Here is a 17,222-nt window from a genome sequence, read left to right as displayed (position 1 = left end):
TTAACCCCAATTGCCTAAAAAAAAAAAAAAATTGAAATTGATCTGAATTTGGCAGCACCTTAAGGAGTCATGGCACATTTGTCTTTTTCTCAGTTCTTTCTTTGCTCAGTACCAGTTCCTTTATCTTCCCTTGTTGCCCTGTTAGTCCTATTAGTCATCAGTCAACAAGCATTTATTTAGTACTTACTGAGTACCAGGCACTTGGCTAAGCACTGGCGATACAGAGCATGTATTAAAAAAAACAAAACAAAAACCCAGCCCCTGCCTTCAAAGAGCTCACATTCTAATAGGGGAGACAATATGCAATTAAGCTACAGATCAGACAGAAGGTAAACTGAGGGAAGGCACTGTTCCTGGGGGACTGGAAACCTTCCTGCAGAAAGGGGGGATTTGAGCTGCCTTGAAGGGAGTCTGTATCATTTACTACATCACAGCACTTTGTGCAGCCTCCTCCCAACCAGGAAATTTCCAGTTTCCAGCTTCTCCGCTACCAGGGTGCTGCTGATGCTATGACTATTTTGTTATAGAGCCTCTCCATTTCTCCCCAGTTTTATACCTGACTTCTAAGAAACCGAACTTCCTCAGTCATATTGGCTCCTCTTTCCTTTTCACTGGGAAAGAGGAAGTACCCCCCAACGTCGGCCTGGGATGATAAAAAGAAGTTATCAAGTGCACATACCTCCCTGGAAGAAATAAACTCAGTCCAATCCCTGACAAGCTATTAAAAACCTTTATTGTTATTTTTTCCCCAACAGTTACATTTTTAGTCAAAATATTAAGCCACAGAAACACTTTCACTTTTCTTCTTCAGAAGATGAGACAGGTCAGAGTTGTCATTGGGGACACAAGAGAGATGCATGTTAGCTTGACACGGGCAGGTATGAGGCCAAAGAGAAACACATAGCCACTCCATCTGGAGTCTGCCCCTTGAAGAGAGCTGCGCTCTTACAAAGAGTACACTAGGCAATAAGAGACTGAAACCTGACTCCAAGGAGGGCGCCCTGGCATGTCGGGGCTCTCGGAGCTCACCCATGATTGGGATTCCAGCTGACGACACTGAGCATTGCTTACATGTTGTCCTTTGTAGGTGAAGATATTGCTACTGACCCACGATCGAGGAGTCTACCTAGAGGAGAGGAGATGAAGAGGCACATCCTCTTTCTTACTCCTGTTTCGTTTGTGACCAAGGCCAGGCAGCCTGGCAAGGGTTATGGGCCACTTTATATTGTACCAAACTAACTGACCTTGAAGGGCTTGGACCAGAGATCGTGGTGGCTTCCTTAGCGTTACTAATTGGTCACAGACAGCAGAACATTCTGCTGCTCCCTCTCTTCACGTGCTTGAGGTCATTAACCCACTGGCACACCGAAGCTGCACACTCAGGCCTTGGTGACTGCAGGTTGGCCCCAGGCCCTTGGGCAGGAAGTGCTGTTTGGCTCGGAGAATGTCATCCACTCCCTGGGTAAAGGGGTTAGAGCTAGACCCTTTAAGAAAAACTTTGGATTTGTTCGGGGATGGGGCTGAGGCTTCCTCTTCCCCAAGAAAAGCTTCATATGGAGTTGGCATCTTTTCATTTACCTGCTTGAAAGCACAGTCCTGTGCATGCCACACAAAGGTAGGCAGGAGAGATGGGGGTGCAGGGATCCTTCAGGGGGAGGAAGGCTGGGTGGCCATGGGGAGCTTCTGATCTAACACTGCCTGCAGGGATTTGGCACAATAGGCTCCCTGCTTTCTCTGCACCAATCCCTGGCTCCACAGGGCCTGGGCCCTGGGACCACGTACAAGTCGGGAATTAATAAATGTGAGCTGATGCTGGCCCTACCTGCCACGCTGGGAGAAGGCCCTGGGAGGGGCCTGCCAAGCAGAAATCTTGGCAACTATGGTTGATGGTTTTCTTTTCAATATGTAGGCAATTACAAGGGGCGGTGTAGGCTGGGAAGACTGCCCCTTGCAGGAGAGGTCTTAGGCTCTCCAGACATTCTAGTTACTGCAAGACTGTTAGTGTAGGGATGGGGTGGTAGAAGCATAAGGGACGGGAGGGGAAAGTGGGGTAGACCAAAGGCATCCCTAAGACTGGTGAATCGAGCCCCATCTCCTCAACTGGCCACAGGTTCCAGAGCCAGGGGTCAAGTAATCCTGTGGGAAGGGTCTGTGTGCTTCACGAGGGGCCTCACGGTATTTAGCGTCCTTTACTCCTAATGTTGGAAGCAGCAGAAATCTCTAAACAAGGATGGATAAGAGCTTGAGGGACCAAAATCTCCCCTCCAAGTAAGAAGCTTCTGGGCTGCAGCACAAACAAGGTTGTAAGGTGGAGAGAGGGCTGGATTTTCCACAGCAACATCATCCTCACTCTACAAAGAGTGACACGCACATGCTAGAGAGCGAGCTCAAACACACACACACATACACACACACACACTCACTCACTCTCTCTCTCTCAGCTCCTGGTGACCTCTTAACACTGACTCTTACAGAACTGAAATACAGTCTGTCCTGGGTCCCCAGCTGTGCCCCCACCCCCACCCCAGGGGTTCTTTTACTTTCCAGTTCCAGTGAGGGCAGGTGCACTTATTAATGCAAATACACTCTTGAGCTGGCTTCCCCCTGGGACCAGAGATTTCAAGCAGCAGAGGTGGTGTGGTTTTGTTGTTGTTTTTTGGGGGAAATCTATGGCTACTGGAGCCATGGAGGAGCCAACGGGAAATCAAACACATCGACCATAAGCCAATCAAATTCAAAAATAAAATTTAAAAGCAGCAGCAGCTCTTTTGTGTAATAAATATCGCAAAGCACACTTGGTTTTGTATTTTTTTTTCAAGTCAAATGTAACAGCCAATGCCCCAAACCCTATTCTCTTTACTCAGAATCAAGCTGTTGAGATCAGCAGAATACCTGAAACCAATCAAAGAGACAAGCGTTTTCCTTTCACCAGCCAATCAAGAGGTGTTTCCAGTTTTAGGTAGCCAATCAAAACCTTTTCACATTCCTAAAAATGACCTAAATAAAGCACCAAGGCATAGGACAGCTTCCTGGGAAGTTCTATGCCCAGACAGCCAGAAAAGGGATGAGGTGGTGAAAGAGGCAGAAATAAAAAGAAAAGGTTTCCATCGGTCAGGATTTAAAAAATAAAAAGGTTTCTCCCTGTAGCCAATTGCAGAGTCCATCCCTTTGAACCAATCCCATGTGCACCACTGGTCTCTCCCTTGAGAACACAACCAGCTGAGTAGCGGGGCTGGGAGGTGCTTTCCAGGGCAGGGTGGAGGGGTTAGGGGCCTGAAGGCTGGGAAGGGGGAAAGGGCAGGGGACCTGGTGCAGTCAGCCAGCTTCCTGAGCTGGCAGAGCTCTCATGGCCCTTGTTGGCTTCCAGGGGGTTCCAGGATGCTTCGTAGCTATTGCCTCCTGTCCTCTGTTTCCGACCTGGAAAACGCCATGACCACGTCCTCTGCACCTGCATCACAGAAAAACAGAAGCCGGGTGAGGGAGGGCACCAGCAAGTAGTAGGGCTGGTGGCTGAGGAGGCCCTAAATAGGCCCCATGACCCAAGAGGCCTCTAAGGAATTTCTTCTGCCATTCTGACCCCAACCTTTCAGCACACTCCACCTTGCTGTAAACTGCTCACTCTGCCTTCATTTCCTTAACGTCTTCCCATTACCAGTGCTGTGGACAAGCCTTCTAGAGCTAGAATCATATTAGAATAACCACGGCTAAGGGTTGAAAGCAACTGACTTCAGGAGCAGCCCTGGAGGCTTGAGGGTGGGGATGGGTGAATGCCCTCCAAGCTCACTTCTTTCATTTATGTATTCACTTGCGTGGTCTGGACAGAGTGTAATTAATAAACTGACATAAGAGCAACTGTTTACAGGCTTGTTAGAGAGTGAGGAGGGTAGAGGTGGAGGAGGAGAAGAGAGAGATGTGGATCTCCTTCACTGCTGCTGTTGCTAATAATAATAATGATAATGATAATAATAAATAGCTGACATTGATATAGTGCCTACTATGTGCCAGGCACTGTACTAAGCTCTTCGTAAAATATAATGTCACATGATCCCCACAACAACCATGGGAAGTGCTATTATTATCCTCATTTTTCAGATGAGGAAACCGAGGCAAACAGAGACGACATGACAGGGTCACTTTTTTTTTTTTAAATCACTTAAGTTGCTTTAGTCAAGCGTTTTCCACCAAGGGCCGCCTCAGCATACTGGGCCTTCTTAGGATCTTTCGGTTAGAGATAGAAGGGTCATCTTGTCCAGCCCCTTACTTCACACAGGAGAGAATGGCAAGGTCAGGGAGGTGCAGTGATTTATCACAAAGTACGTAGCAGAGCCAAGATTCAAAGCCAGGTCCTCTGGCTGCTCCACCCTCCTGCCCTTTCTGCTTTTCTCCTTAGCTGATCTTCACTGGGGTCAGACCTGCTCCCTCCTGGTGTCCCACAGGGAGCTTTCCTAGGCCAACTCCTCTTCTCCCTCTGATTCTGCTTCATGTTAGCACCTACGGATTCAGTTAGCATGTTCACACTGATGATTCTCAAACCTCAGATCTACTTATCCAGCCCTGACCTCTCTGTCTCACACTTCCACCTGCCTTTCAGATAGTCTGAACCATCCCACTACGTCAAAGCCTGAGCTCACTGTCTTTCCTCCTAGACTCTCTTCCCTTTGAAGCCGAGGGCACCCCCCTCTCCCAGTCAGCCAGGCCCACAGCACAGGAGCCATTCTTGACCACTCTGCCTGCCTCTCTGTCACCCTCTCCTGTCCAAGCTGTTACCAAGGCCTGCTGATTTCACCTTTTCCCCCTCCCTCTCTCCTATGACCGGCCCTCATCACCTCATGCCTCAGTCCGTCTTCATTTAGCTGCCAAAGTGCCAGTCTGACCACATTTCCCCCTGTACTCATTAAACTCCAGAGCTTCCCTATGAACACCTCCAGGATCAAATAGAAAATCCTCTGTTTTACGGTGGAAGTCCTTCACACCACGCCCCCCTTCTCACCTTTCTAGTCTTCTTACACCGCTCCCCCACCTCCATATGCTCTGACCCAGTGAACCAAGACTCTATCTCCCAGGTCTGGGCATTCTCTCTGGCTGCCCCAAGGCTAGATTGCTCTCCTCCTCTGCTAGGACTGCCAACCTCCCTTGTTTCCTTCAAGTCCCAGCTAAAATCCCACCATCACAGGAAGCCTTTGGTAGACCCTCTTCATTCTAGTGCCTTCCCCTGTTAATTGTTCAAATTTACCCTGTCTATAGCTTGTTTTCGCATAGTTTCTGCATGTCTCCATTAGACTGTGCTCCTCGAGAACAAGTCCTGTCTTTGACCTTTCTCTGTATCCCCAGCAGTTGGCACAGAGTCTCGCATACAGTAGGTGCTTAAAAAATGTTTATTGAATGGGGCATCTAGGTGGCACAGTGGATAGAGCACCGGTCCTGGAGTCAAGAAGACCTAAGTTCAAATCTGGCTTCAGACACTTGACACTTACTAGCTGTGTGACTCTGGGCAAGTCACTTAACCCCATTGCCTAACCCCCCCAAAAAACGAAGTGTTTATTGACTGACTGGAAGCTGTGGTTGAAAAGTTCTGTCTTGTCCTGAAGAGACTGGGACCAACAGCTTAAAAGATAATAGATCAAAGCCAGAAGAGAAACTAGGGGTCATCTAAGCAAACCTGCTCATTTGGCAGATGAGGAAACTGAGTCACAGAGAGGCTAACTGATTTGCCCAAGTTGCACAGGCAGTAACGGACCAAGCTGGGGCTCCAAACATACTTGTCCTTCGCTGCACAGTCAATCGGGCAGACAGCCTCCCTCCTCCACAGAGTAAACGCTGAGTTTTGTGGCTATGTTATAAAGTGCTTGTGAAGTTCCCAATGTCATAGGTAGTTAATAAGAACAAGAACTGAATCTGGAGCATTTTAGCAAGTAAATGGAAACGCACCTGGCCTGCCTGGACACAGGGCACTAAGAAATGCATTCCAAATGAGCATAATTCTCTGAGAGTCAACATTTTTGCAGGGTTCAGATGAAGTCAACATTTTCATCTGAGGCTCAGAATTGATTAAATTAATAAAATGCATGAAAGGCCCACTCCCTAATCAATTAGTAGTCAAAGAATATGAACAGTTTTCCAAAGAAGGAATTAAAATTATTTATAACTAAATGAAAAAATACCCCAAATTACTAATAGGAGACATGCAAATGTAAACCTCTTTAAGGTATAACTTCACACCTGCCAGACTGGCAAAGATGGTAAAAACCAGAAACAGACTATGTTGGCAGGACTGTGGGAAGGCAGGCATACTAATAACACATGGTTGATGGAGCTGTGAATTACTCCAAGCATTCTGGAAAATAATTTGGAATCGTGTGAAAACAATCCATTTACTTTACTGCTGTTTATCTATCTTTTGAGACAGGGTGTCCCTATCTCACCCAACCTGGAAGTGGAATGGCTACTTACTCTGGCTAACTGGCACAGAAGGCTTGGCCCTCCTCAGGCAGCCTCATGCTCCCTGTTCCCAGGGGCTCACTACATTGATGCCAGGCTTAGTGTGGCCATCTGATCTCCTTTAGCCAGAATGCAGCTCAGGGCTCCTGAGCTCACCAGCTTCAGCCGTCTTAGTAGGAGGGAATCACAGACATTGGCCACCATGGTTGGCTATTCATGAGCTTTGACCAAGGGATCCCACTATTGGGCAGCGAGAGAAGAAGTCAGAGATTGCAAGGTGCTACACAGAGCTCCCATTTATGCAGCAATTTAAGGTTTGCAAAGAGCCATGTGTCTGTTATCTTGTCTGATCCTCAGAATAACCCTGTGAAATAGTTGCTATCATTAGAATCCTCATTTTACAAATGGAGAAACTGACACTGAGAGGTTAAATGACATGTCCAGGGTCACACAGCTAGGAATTACCTGAAGCAGGATCTGGCCTCCTTTTCCCCCTGGATCCAAGTCCACAGCTCAATCTACTTCCCTCTCCAGCCTCTCCTACAAGATTCACAGCTGCACTTCCTATGAATGCTGGCTGATTAATCCACTGAAATGGCAAAAAGCTAGAAACGAAGTGCATGCCCATCAGCTGGGGAATGACTGCACAAACTGGAGCACAAGAGAATTATGGGAGAGCATTCTATAAGAAGTCATGACAAATATGGGCAAGTCAGGGAGAATACGGGGAGGAGGCAGGTTTCCTGAACTAATGCAGAGAAGATGACCAATAGATACACGGTCACTTTCTCTTTCTTTTTTTAATCAATTATTTATTTTTAGGCAATAGGGGTTAAGTGACTTGCCCAGGGTCACACAGCTAGTAAGTGTCTGAGGTCACATTTGAATTCAGGTCCTCCTGACTCCAGGGCTAGTGCTCTATCTACTGCACTAGATAGTTGCCCCACACAAGGTCATTTTGAATGCACACTAAAAGATAACACAATTCAGTCCAATGAAACTTTTCTCTTCAGTTACTAAGGTCCTCATTGCTTTCTCTGCAGTTTCCCCAGAGAGGATGGAATGGAAGCTCCCTGAGGACAAGCACTATTTCACTTTTTCCCATAGACACATAACAGGCACTTAATCAATGCTTATTTGAATACAACCACCCCAGGCAGTTCCCAAGTACTGAAGCTGGAGTGCACTTGCTTCCTTTCCAGACAGGATGACCTACAGGTGTGTGTAGACACCAACTGTGTCAGGCTCTGGTCGCTTTATTGGACAATTTTAACCGGTGTGGGGGTAGGGGTGGACAGTTATCAGGAAATGATTGCAGTGTCAAAAAACAAAATACATCAATAAAACATTCAAAATAAAATGAATGAGAGAAGACGTGAAGGGTGGGCAAACAGAAAACGAGTGGGTAGCTCATCCTCCCCCCAAATCTTCGCAGCTTGTCTACAGGAGCAAGGTCTGGACTAACTTCTGACCACAGGCACCCGCGTGCTCCAACATGCACAACATCTTTTTTTCTGACTACAGGATTCTGGTCTAGGTCTTCGTGAAATCACTTCCTTTGTCATGTTTTCTATGATGGGCCAGAGGGGAGGGAGAAGAACAAAGAGAAACAAAAAAGTTCACCCACACCCCCTCATTCCCAAATCTCTAGGAAGGCATTTTGTTCAAACTCCAGACACCTGGAAGGGAAATGGGAGTCTTCCCCCCAGCCCCCACTAAGGGGAGGGAGAGGGAAGAGCTCAAGCTGCATTCCAGGCAATCTGACCCAAACTGCCCTCGAGGGCCTGCCTGCTCTCTGGAGCAACTCTCAGCTGCTACCCAAACACCACCAGTCAAGTCAGGCTTTTTTGGCTTGTTTCTATGGAGCATTCAAGGAGGAATTCTTCCTAGGAGGGGGAGGATTGGAATGGCGAGTCAGAAAAGGCAAGCCGAGGGCAGCCCAGCGGGCTGGTGGGGGCAGCTTTGCTCTTTGCATGTGAGTGGGCAGAAGAGAGGGCAAGCCCCGCCCTGCCTGCCCCATCCCCAATCTCCAATATGGTCGGAAGCCCATTGCCCTTCCTGGGCATCTTCTTTCCAATATCTCAGTCAGTCAACAGGCCACAACAAGCTTCCTTTCTAGCTGTTTTCTGCTGTATTTGGAAAATCAGAGTAGGGTCCCAGCAATGGGCTCAAGAAGCACTATAGGGACCCAATAATCCAATTCTCCATTCTAGGGAAGAAAAATCTACAGAGTCTAACATCATCCTATTGAACTATCCCTGATTCAACATCAGAGAACCCAAGATGCTGCTTAAAAAACAGTCCTCCTGGGGTTCCCACTGGCTCTAGCATCACTCCTATCCTTACAGAGAAATCGCTTCTGAGAAGAAAGTCATTTGATTTTTTGAAACTAGGACTCCTTCAGAAGGGCCATCAAAGGCTCCTCTCTTTCAGGAAACCCCGCAGTCTTTCCTTTAGGCTCCCAAGAACATACTGTTCTCTCCTCGTTCTGAGGACCACACAATATCACTGCAGGCAGAATTTCCTAGCAACAGCAGAATCCAAGATTACATCATACTCTGCACGGTAGCTGAGCTGGTGACCTAACAGATGCTGAATTTGTTTCAATTTGTTTCCTTCCTATCCCACTAGATAGGGCGGGGGACTGGAGGCAGAGGGGAGATGTTTACTAATGAATCTCAGGGCAGTAAAGAGGAATCAGTAGCAGTAGCAGCGGTATTGGTAGTAAGCTTACTCAGTCCTGCCCCTGCCTGCCCCATCTCTCCTTGGGATTTTTCAGTTTTTCTGCAGCTCTTCGCTGGGCCACAGGATGAAAAATAGCTTGGGCCCCTCCAGGGGGGTGCTGGGAAGTCCGCAGTTAAGACCGTGCCAGATGATCTCTCACCTGGCTTGGTTCTGGGGCTTTTCATTGGCGGCTTCAGCGTCTGATACTGGCATATCTCTAGAGGGTGTTTTCTAAGCAAAAGAAGCCAGGCACACTTGCCCTACACGACGACAGAGTTATTTCTGAAAAAGTAGACAGAAATCTGACATGCAAGGAAAAGAGCTTTCCTTTTAGGGGTCATAGTAGTTTAAGAAGAAGTCTCAGCACAGTTCTCAAGAATTCACTCCTCCCTTCCACAGCCAAATGGTTTCTTCCTTTGGTGATTCCAGTCAAGAAGGCCCAGAGTCCATGGATGTTACTGTGTAGGCTCCCCATCCGATGCCAAGACAGGCCTGGCTTCCATAAGGCTCTCTCAAAGAGTGGGGGGATTCCAGAGTTTTTGCTCTGTCCCTTTTCTTATTCCTCGTTTTTTTTTTTAATAGCTTTGCAATAAGATCTCATTTCTTTGGGGATTTAATAACGAGGAGCAGCTTTTCTCAGACTACCACCTCAATCTTTTGCCTAATCGATCCAGTTTTGCAGGCAGTCCTGTACCCTCTGCCAAGCTGGTAACTGCTCTCACTTTCCTTGTATTCCTCTGTGGGAAGCATTGCAGATTCGGGCTCTGGTGCAGAGGGAGGCTGGTAACTGTTTAGTTCTCTATCAGGCTGAACTGGCCAACAGAATTTCAGGGCTTGCTTTCTTTTCTTAGTGGCCAGAATCTGACTGCTGCCACAGTGCCCCAAGCACTCAGTCAAGAAGTATTTATTAAGCACTTAGTGTTGTCAGACCCTTACTAAGGCCCAGAGATTCTAAGAAAGTCAAAAATATAGTCTCAGCCTTCAGGGAGCTCTCATTCGAATGCGGAGATAACATGAAAATAATCAGGTACCTACAAGCCCTAAATACAGATAGATGAGAAGTTATCTCAGGGAGGGAAGTCAATCACAAGATTATAAATTTCAAATCTGGGGACGGAGCCAGGTCATCTGGGCCTTCCCTCTGCCTGAAGAAAGGTGGAGTGGCAGGATCCCACCCAGTTTTACAGAGGAGGCTTATGGGCCCCATAAAGGTAAAATGATAGGAATAAACACTTCTACCAACTTCACCCTGGTCCTTTCTAGGAGGGTGGGGGGGTAGGCCCTGAAGGGAAGAGGTTTAAAGGTCATCACTGCTCCAGCAAACACAAACCCATTAAGGGATGAGACCAGTTAAAATTTCTTTATTGCTACTTATCATCAACAGACTGTTTTTATTTGGTGATACTGGATAGGGGGCTTAACAGCACTCTCAGGGATATTCCAAGCCCCAGAGGCCCTCCCTTTGCCATCTGCCATTTCTAATGCTCTCAGATTCAAGGGTGTGGAAGAAATATGCTTCCTGCCCTCCCCCTCTCCTGGTTCTATCTGAAGTCATTCTTGCCCAAACCAGCCCTACCCATTGAGAAGGGTACCTACCAGGGCCATGACGCATTGTTTAAAGGTCAGTCTAAAGCCCTAGGAATGGAGATTGAGTAAGTAACCACAGGATGCAGAGACATGCCCAGGACTGTTCTCCATGATAGAACTGCTCTGCTTAGGAGGGATTCCTATGAATGGAGTTTGGGGGAGAGAATGAGCAAAACACGCTTCAGGACAGTCAGAGAGCTGCCAGGTCTGCCTTTGTTTGGGCCTTTAGAGAGCCGGGAAACAAGGGCTCAGAGGAATGCCACTGTTTGTCCAGAGAGCAGCTACCATGCATAATTCATCTCAGAGGCAAGAAAGACCTTTCGAGGCTGCTCTTGTTTGGAACTGTGGGTGGAGAATGAGGGCCCATGTGTCTTAGTGATGGTCTCTTGGAAGACCTGCCGACCTGCCACAGTGGACAGGGGAATCTCAGATGTTAGATACTTTGTTCTAAGGTAGGCCCTCTGCTTCATTCCACGACCTGGGTTCTTGAAGCTGAAAGCATTTAACTCGGACCACAGAAGAGGCTTTGGAGACCCCCTGGCGAAAATCTCCTTGATGTTCTTATCACTGTGGTAAGGAAGGTGTTGTGGTCAGAGTGCTGGATGTAGAGTTAGGAAGACCTGGGTTCAAATTCCACTTTTAGACACTTACTAGCTATGTAACCTGAGACAGTCACTTAACTATTCTTAGACTCAGTTTCCTCATCTATAAAATGGGGGTGGATAGAGTGGACTTAATTCACCTCTAAAGTCCTTTCCAGCTCTGAATCTACGATCCATTAATGCTGTTTCCACTTTAAGGGAAAGTCAGGACCAGTTTCAATCTGAAGACTAGGACTCACAATGTTGGGTTTTTTTAATTTGTTTTTTTTTTTCCAATGATCAAGGATTTATTTTTTCTCCCTAGACAGTTACAATTTAGGGGACCCGACTGCCCCAGTGCCCAGAGCTCCTCTCCTGGTCTAGGCTCCTCGCTAATCCACTGCTCCTACCAACCATTTCTCTCTGAATCAGAATTGAGGATTATCAGTTTCATTCCCTGTATCCACTGCCAGCCCAGCTTCTTCCACACTCAGCAGTTACGGTCAAGTGAGCCAGGGAGGGGAAAAAATGATCAGCCTTCCAGAGCTTAGAAAGGAAAGCTGGCTTCTGGTCAGCAGCTTGAGGGATAGACAGTTAGCCTGTCTCCACAAAATGCATCCTCAAGGTGGACATTTCCTACATTTCCACTAATTTTAGCTCAGAATAACAAAAAGGTAAAGGCAGATTTGGCAAGGCAAGCACACAAAGCTTAAGACCAGGAAGTTCCAAACTATGGCCTATGAGATAATTCTTGAGCCTTTGACACCTCCCCCTTTCACCCTACTCTTAACACTTACTCAGCTGTCTGCCATATATTGCTGGGGGTTTCAGGCAATAATGTGGGTGAGAATAAATGTTAACATTCTCCCTAAAGGCTGTTGAAATATGCAAATATGTGCAACTGTACACAAAGCCTTCTCTTCCATACCCTCTCACTAGGTGGCCCTGGGGAAAATCCCAGCAGAGCCTCTTCAGACCTGTCCTCCCTGCCCTCTCCTCTGAGGGTTGGCCTCTTAGCTCAGCAGAGGTGCTCCATCCACCTGGGAGTTCATAAATCGGTGCTCCTGCTATCCCATGTTCCACAAATGTGGCCTCCAACATGCACAGGGGACTCCCTCAGCCAGAGGACATGGGACCATTCGAGCTGTCCCATCATGGAAGGTGGCTGTGTCAGATGCTAGCAGTGCTTCCTTCCCCCTCCCCGCCCCCACCCTCGATCTTCAAAGCCAAAGCTGAATGCTTATCTGTCAGGGATGCTGTGTGTATGCATACATTAACTCTAAACTCAGACATCCATCCTGCATTGCGTGGCAGCTTGGGCTAGATTAAAGTCCTTCCCAACTCTAAGACAGGTGATTCTAAGCCTCACTCATAATGTCTCAGGACTAAGAGCCAGAAGCATCTTAGGGACCCTATCTAATTTAATTGCTTCCTTTTATCGGAGGGAAAACCAAGGCAGAACAAGGTGAAGAGACTTAGCTGAGCTCACTTAGGTAATTATGCAGTTCAATACTTATACACAAGGGATGGGAAGACCCTCAGAACCCCTGAGTTGGAAGGGAGCCGAGTGGCCAAAATGGCTCTGCACAAGAATCTCTGCTACAACTTACCTGGTCTTGGACCGAAGACCAGCCCCTCCCAAGGCAGAACCGTCCCCTTGGGGACAGCACACAGTCCGAGAAACCTCCCCTAAGTCCAGCCTAAAACATGCCCCTCGAAACCTTGGGCCCTTCCTCCTCTCGCTCTCTCAGGCCAAGGAGAACAAAGCTGACCCCTCATTCCCATGCCAGATCTTCCAGCTCCCAGGGCCAACTGAGTATCCTGTCTCCAGGCTCACATACACAGGTCCTGCCACGGATCCTCGTATGGCAGGACTGTGAGATGGTTCACCACCTGGTTGCCGTCCTCTGGAGAGAATTGAGCTTATCAGCGTCTTTGCTAAAATGTGGTTCCAAGAACTGAACTGAATGCTCCAGATAGGTCTGACTGGGGCAGAGGCTAGCATGATCGCAGCTTCTGGCCTCTCGGAATACAGCCCCAGACTGAAGGAGCTTTCCTGGGCCATCGCATGTTTTGGGGGCCATATCCCATCCAGTGTGGTGGCTTCTAAAACCCCATTTGATCTTTTTCACACACACTGTTCTCCCCCATTTCATATATGCCAAGTGGCCTTTGTTTAACCACCCCATGAAGATCACATTCATCTTTAGCCTGAAGAAATCTTTTGGGATGCTGACTCTTTCATGCAAATTTGATAAGAACGTCCCCTATGCCTTTATCCAGGTGCTTAAGAGCACAGGGCCAATATTTGGGACACTCCCCAGAGAACCTCCAAACAGATGAAGAGGCATTGGCCAGTGCTCCTTGGGTCTACCATTAACCCTGTTTAAAACCTCTCCTGATCAAACTATTCTCTAAACCCACAGCCTCCTCCCTCATGCACAAGAAGAACACAGACTCATCTACCAGTTGGGGAACCTTGTCCCATCTCTCCCTCCTCCAAAAAAAAGATTCATGTCAGCCCAGCATGTTCTATTCTTAATGAAATCATATTGGCTCTTCATGGTCAGTATGATGAGAAAAGTGCTGAACCTGGGGTCAGAAAGACCTGAGCTCAAATGCAGCCTCAGACAGTTGCTAGCTGAGTGACAAGCCCAAGGCAAGTCACATCACCTCTGCCTCAGTTTCCTCTTCTGTAAAACAGGAGTAGCACCTACCTCCCAGGGTTATGAAGAGGATAAAATCAGATAACATCTGTAAAGTGTTGTGTGAACCTTGAAGTAAACCCTACAGAAATGTTACTATTTGCTCTGCTTATTATCCCCTCAGCAATACATTCCAGAATTTTACCAGGAAAAGGTAAAGTGCCTTTGGACCAAATGCTATGACCAGATGAACTCTGTTCAGAACCAAAGGGGACCTTTGTGGGTCTGCCAATAGGGAAAGGTGAGAACCCAACAATGGTTCCCAGCCTCACTATTGCCTTGCACAGCCCCTCCCAATAAGGCTAGAAAAGTCTGAATGGAAGCCCTGGTGCTTGAGAGAGCGAGCCCCGCCCCTCCTGGGATGCTCTTCCCAAAGCTGATGAGCCGAGCAGGCTGGCCCCCCTGCAGCGCTGGCAGACTCCCCTCCCTGTCTGGTCTGGGGCTCAGTCACGGAATATCACCAGTCCTGTAAACGCTCTCAGAACACAGAGGAGAGGCAAAACCCCCAACATTCCTTCTTTCTTGTCCAGTTTTAAAAAACATTACCACTGCATACTCCCCTAGTTCCCAAGACATGATAATAAATAATAGCTACCATTTACTAGCACTTTAAGATTTGCAAAACACTTCGTAAACATCTCCTTTTATCTTCACAACAACCCTAGGAGGTCGATGCTAGTGTTATCCCCATTTTACAGATGAGGAAACTGGGGCAGACATAAGTAAAGTGACTTTCCCAGGATCACACAGCAAGGAGGTGTCTGAAGCAGAATTTTTTTTTGGAGGGTGAGGCAATCAGGGTTAAGTGACTTGCCCAGGGTCACACAGCTAGTAAGTGTCAAGTGTCGGAGGCCACATTTGAACTCAGATCCTCCTGACTGCTGGGCTAGTGCTCTATCCACTGTGCCACTCAGCTATCTCTGAGGCTAAATTTGAACTCAGGTCTTTCTGATTCCAGCCCAATGGTTTGTGCACTGTGGTGCCACCTAGTGGCTTAGAAACAGGGGAGCCTGAGGGATCTTGGTAATTATAACTGTTCTGCCAATCCTTTCTTCATGAACCAATAGAACTCTGGCCCTTTGTGGTTTTCTCTCTCAAGACAATCGTTTCATGTTAAGCCCTTCATAGACTTCAAAAACTTAAAAGTTATTCTTTCCAAGAAAACCTGTGCAAAGACAGAAATCTTAGCACCAAGTTCAAGGGTGTCCCAAACTCACCTCCTCCTCAGCTCACTAGGGCCTAAAGAATTAACATCAGCAAAGTCCAACAAAAAAACCCGCGGGGAAACTGGCCTGCTGAATATCAGTCGTATCCTATCCACCTAACACCCCAGCATGCCTATCTCCCCCAGCCAAGCATGATGCCCACAGTTGGTGCTGCCTGGCTATCGACAAAGGCAGAAGTATCGCTAGAGCCACCAAGGAAATGAGCTTGGTGCCAGGGCTAGCTGGAAGAGCCACAGCACACAGCTACCGCTCCAGAGGGCCCGAAGGACCGGGTTACAGAGCAGCGAGCAATGGGCCTGGGGACAGCCTTCCCCAATCCCAGCCCCTGCCTAGGCAGCAGAAGTTATTTGTATGGTCTCCTCGCTCCACTCTGCCTCCTGCCTCTGCTCAGTTATCCTCAAGGCTCTCCAGAGGCCCGGCTCTCTCCTGGAGACAGCTCTACACTCTGCTGCCATGGGAACAGCAGCCACAGAGCCACCACGGTTTCAGCAGCCAAGGGCAGGTACCAGGCTCCAGGGTGCCTGCCGTGTCCCAAGCTGACGACTTTCCACCCAGGACACTGAGGCCCCTGGAACACTTGGAGGAGAATGATGGGATGTGGGAGCCACGGCAGCCAGCAGGCCCTGGGGAGCATGGGGGGTGGCAGTCATGGCCAGCTGGATTAGCTCCTGTCAAGAGGCACTGCGTCTCTGGCATCATCTTATCTGGAGGAAATGGAAAGGGATTCAAATTCCCAAGGCCAAAACACAAGCAGAAGCTGAAGCAGCCCCCAAGGGCCAAGCAGATCAGCCCATGACCTAATGGAGAGAACAAAGTCTGGGAGCTAAGAGAGCAGATTCTAGTCCCAGGCTGGAAACTCCTGAGCTTTGTGACCTTGTTCAGATCCCTTCTCGACCCTCGGTCTCCTCAGCTGTGAAATGAAGAGAAACAGAACCATGCCTCCCCGGACCACAGGTTCAGAAGGGGTCTTGGAGGTCATCATACCCAACATCCTTCTTTTAGAGATAAGGAAAGTGACTTGCCTGATGACGGGAGTTCAAATCTGACCCCAGGTACTTCCTGGTTGTGGGACCCTGGGCAAGTCTTCTGCCTCAGTTTCCTCAACTGTAAAATGAGGATAATAATGGCACCTACCTCCCAGCATTGTTGTGAGATTCAAAGGAGATATCTGTAAAGCACTTAGCACATAATAGGTGGTTGAATAAATGCTAGTGCCCACCCCTCACCCCTTGTTCAAGGTGACACAAGAAGCAAAAGGCAAGGGTAGGACTTGAACCCAGACCCTTTGGCTCCAGTGCTCCTTCTAGTGTACCACCCTCATAGGGATACTATAAAACAACAGATGGACTTCTCGGAGTGTAAACCACCGTATACACATAAGGGATGGCTTCCTTTCTGTCGCAGGATGGGCCGCCTCTAGACATCCTCTAGCCACGAACCAACAATTATTAAACACCTACCACGTGCGGACATTGTGCTTGGAGTTAGACATAAAAAGATGAAAAACCCCAACTTCCCTGCTCTCAAGGTGCTTGAGACCTGTGCTCTCTACTCGACACCTACTTATGCCATCTCCAGCTTCACCCTGAGCCTCGGTTTCCTCGTCTATCAAATAGGGGGCTGAACTCCACAGCCTCGGAGGATCCAGGGCAGGCACTAGGGCCCAGCGTACCTTTCCCCAATGCGTGCATCTATTGTCCTTGGAGCAGATTATGCCTCTCTCTGTCCCACACACATGCAGGAATGTGCCAAAGGCTTCTTCAGGCCACAGCAGGCAAGACGCCATAGGCAAGGGAGAAGAACGCAAGAGGAAGGACCTGAGGTGAGCACCAGGAACTAGCTTCCAACCTCATCATCATCTACAGAACCTGGGCAGAGAATGGAGACCCTTAATGAGGGGAATGATGCAAACTTGGGATGACAGCCAGGTTAAGAATCTTTCCTCATACCAAATCTAAATG

The 17,222-nt window shown here is 48.1% G+C and overlaps 1 protein-coding gene across 2 annotated transcripts in view; it reads right to left on the bottom strand.

The window, feature by feature from the left end:
* Positions 1-715: 715 nt before the first annotated feature.
* Positions 716-17,222, bottom strand: part of CTNNBIP1 (catenin beta interacting protein 1) — a 55,305-nt gene continuing 38,798 nt past the window's right edge. For both annotated transcript variants that reach the window (XM_027843794.1, XM_027843793.1), the window contains one exon: positions 716-3,448. In XM_027843794.1, coding sequence (XP_027699595.1) covers positions 3,390-3,448 — 59 coding nt within the window. In that variant the 3' untranslated portion in view covers positions 716-3,389. The remainder of the gene's footprint in view (positions 3,449-17,222) is intronic.

Source organism: Vombatus ursinus, unplaced genomic scaffold, assembly GCF_900497805.2.
Source record: "Vombatus ursinus unplaced genomic scaffold, bare-nosed wombat genome assembly UNPS02014932.1, whole genome shotgun sequence".
Lineage (NCBI taxonomy): Eukaryota > Metazoa > Chordata > Mammalia > Diprotodontia > Vombatidae > Vombatus > Vombatus ursinus.
The sequence above is the reverse complement of the archived record's forward strand: the minus strand, read 5'-3'. Positions and strand labels throughout refer to the sequence as shown.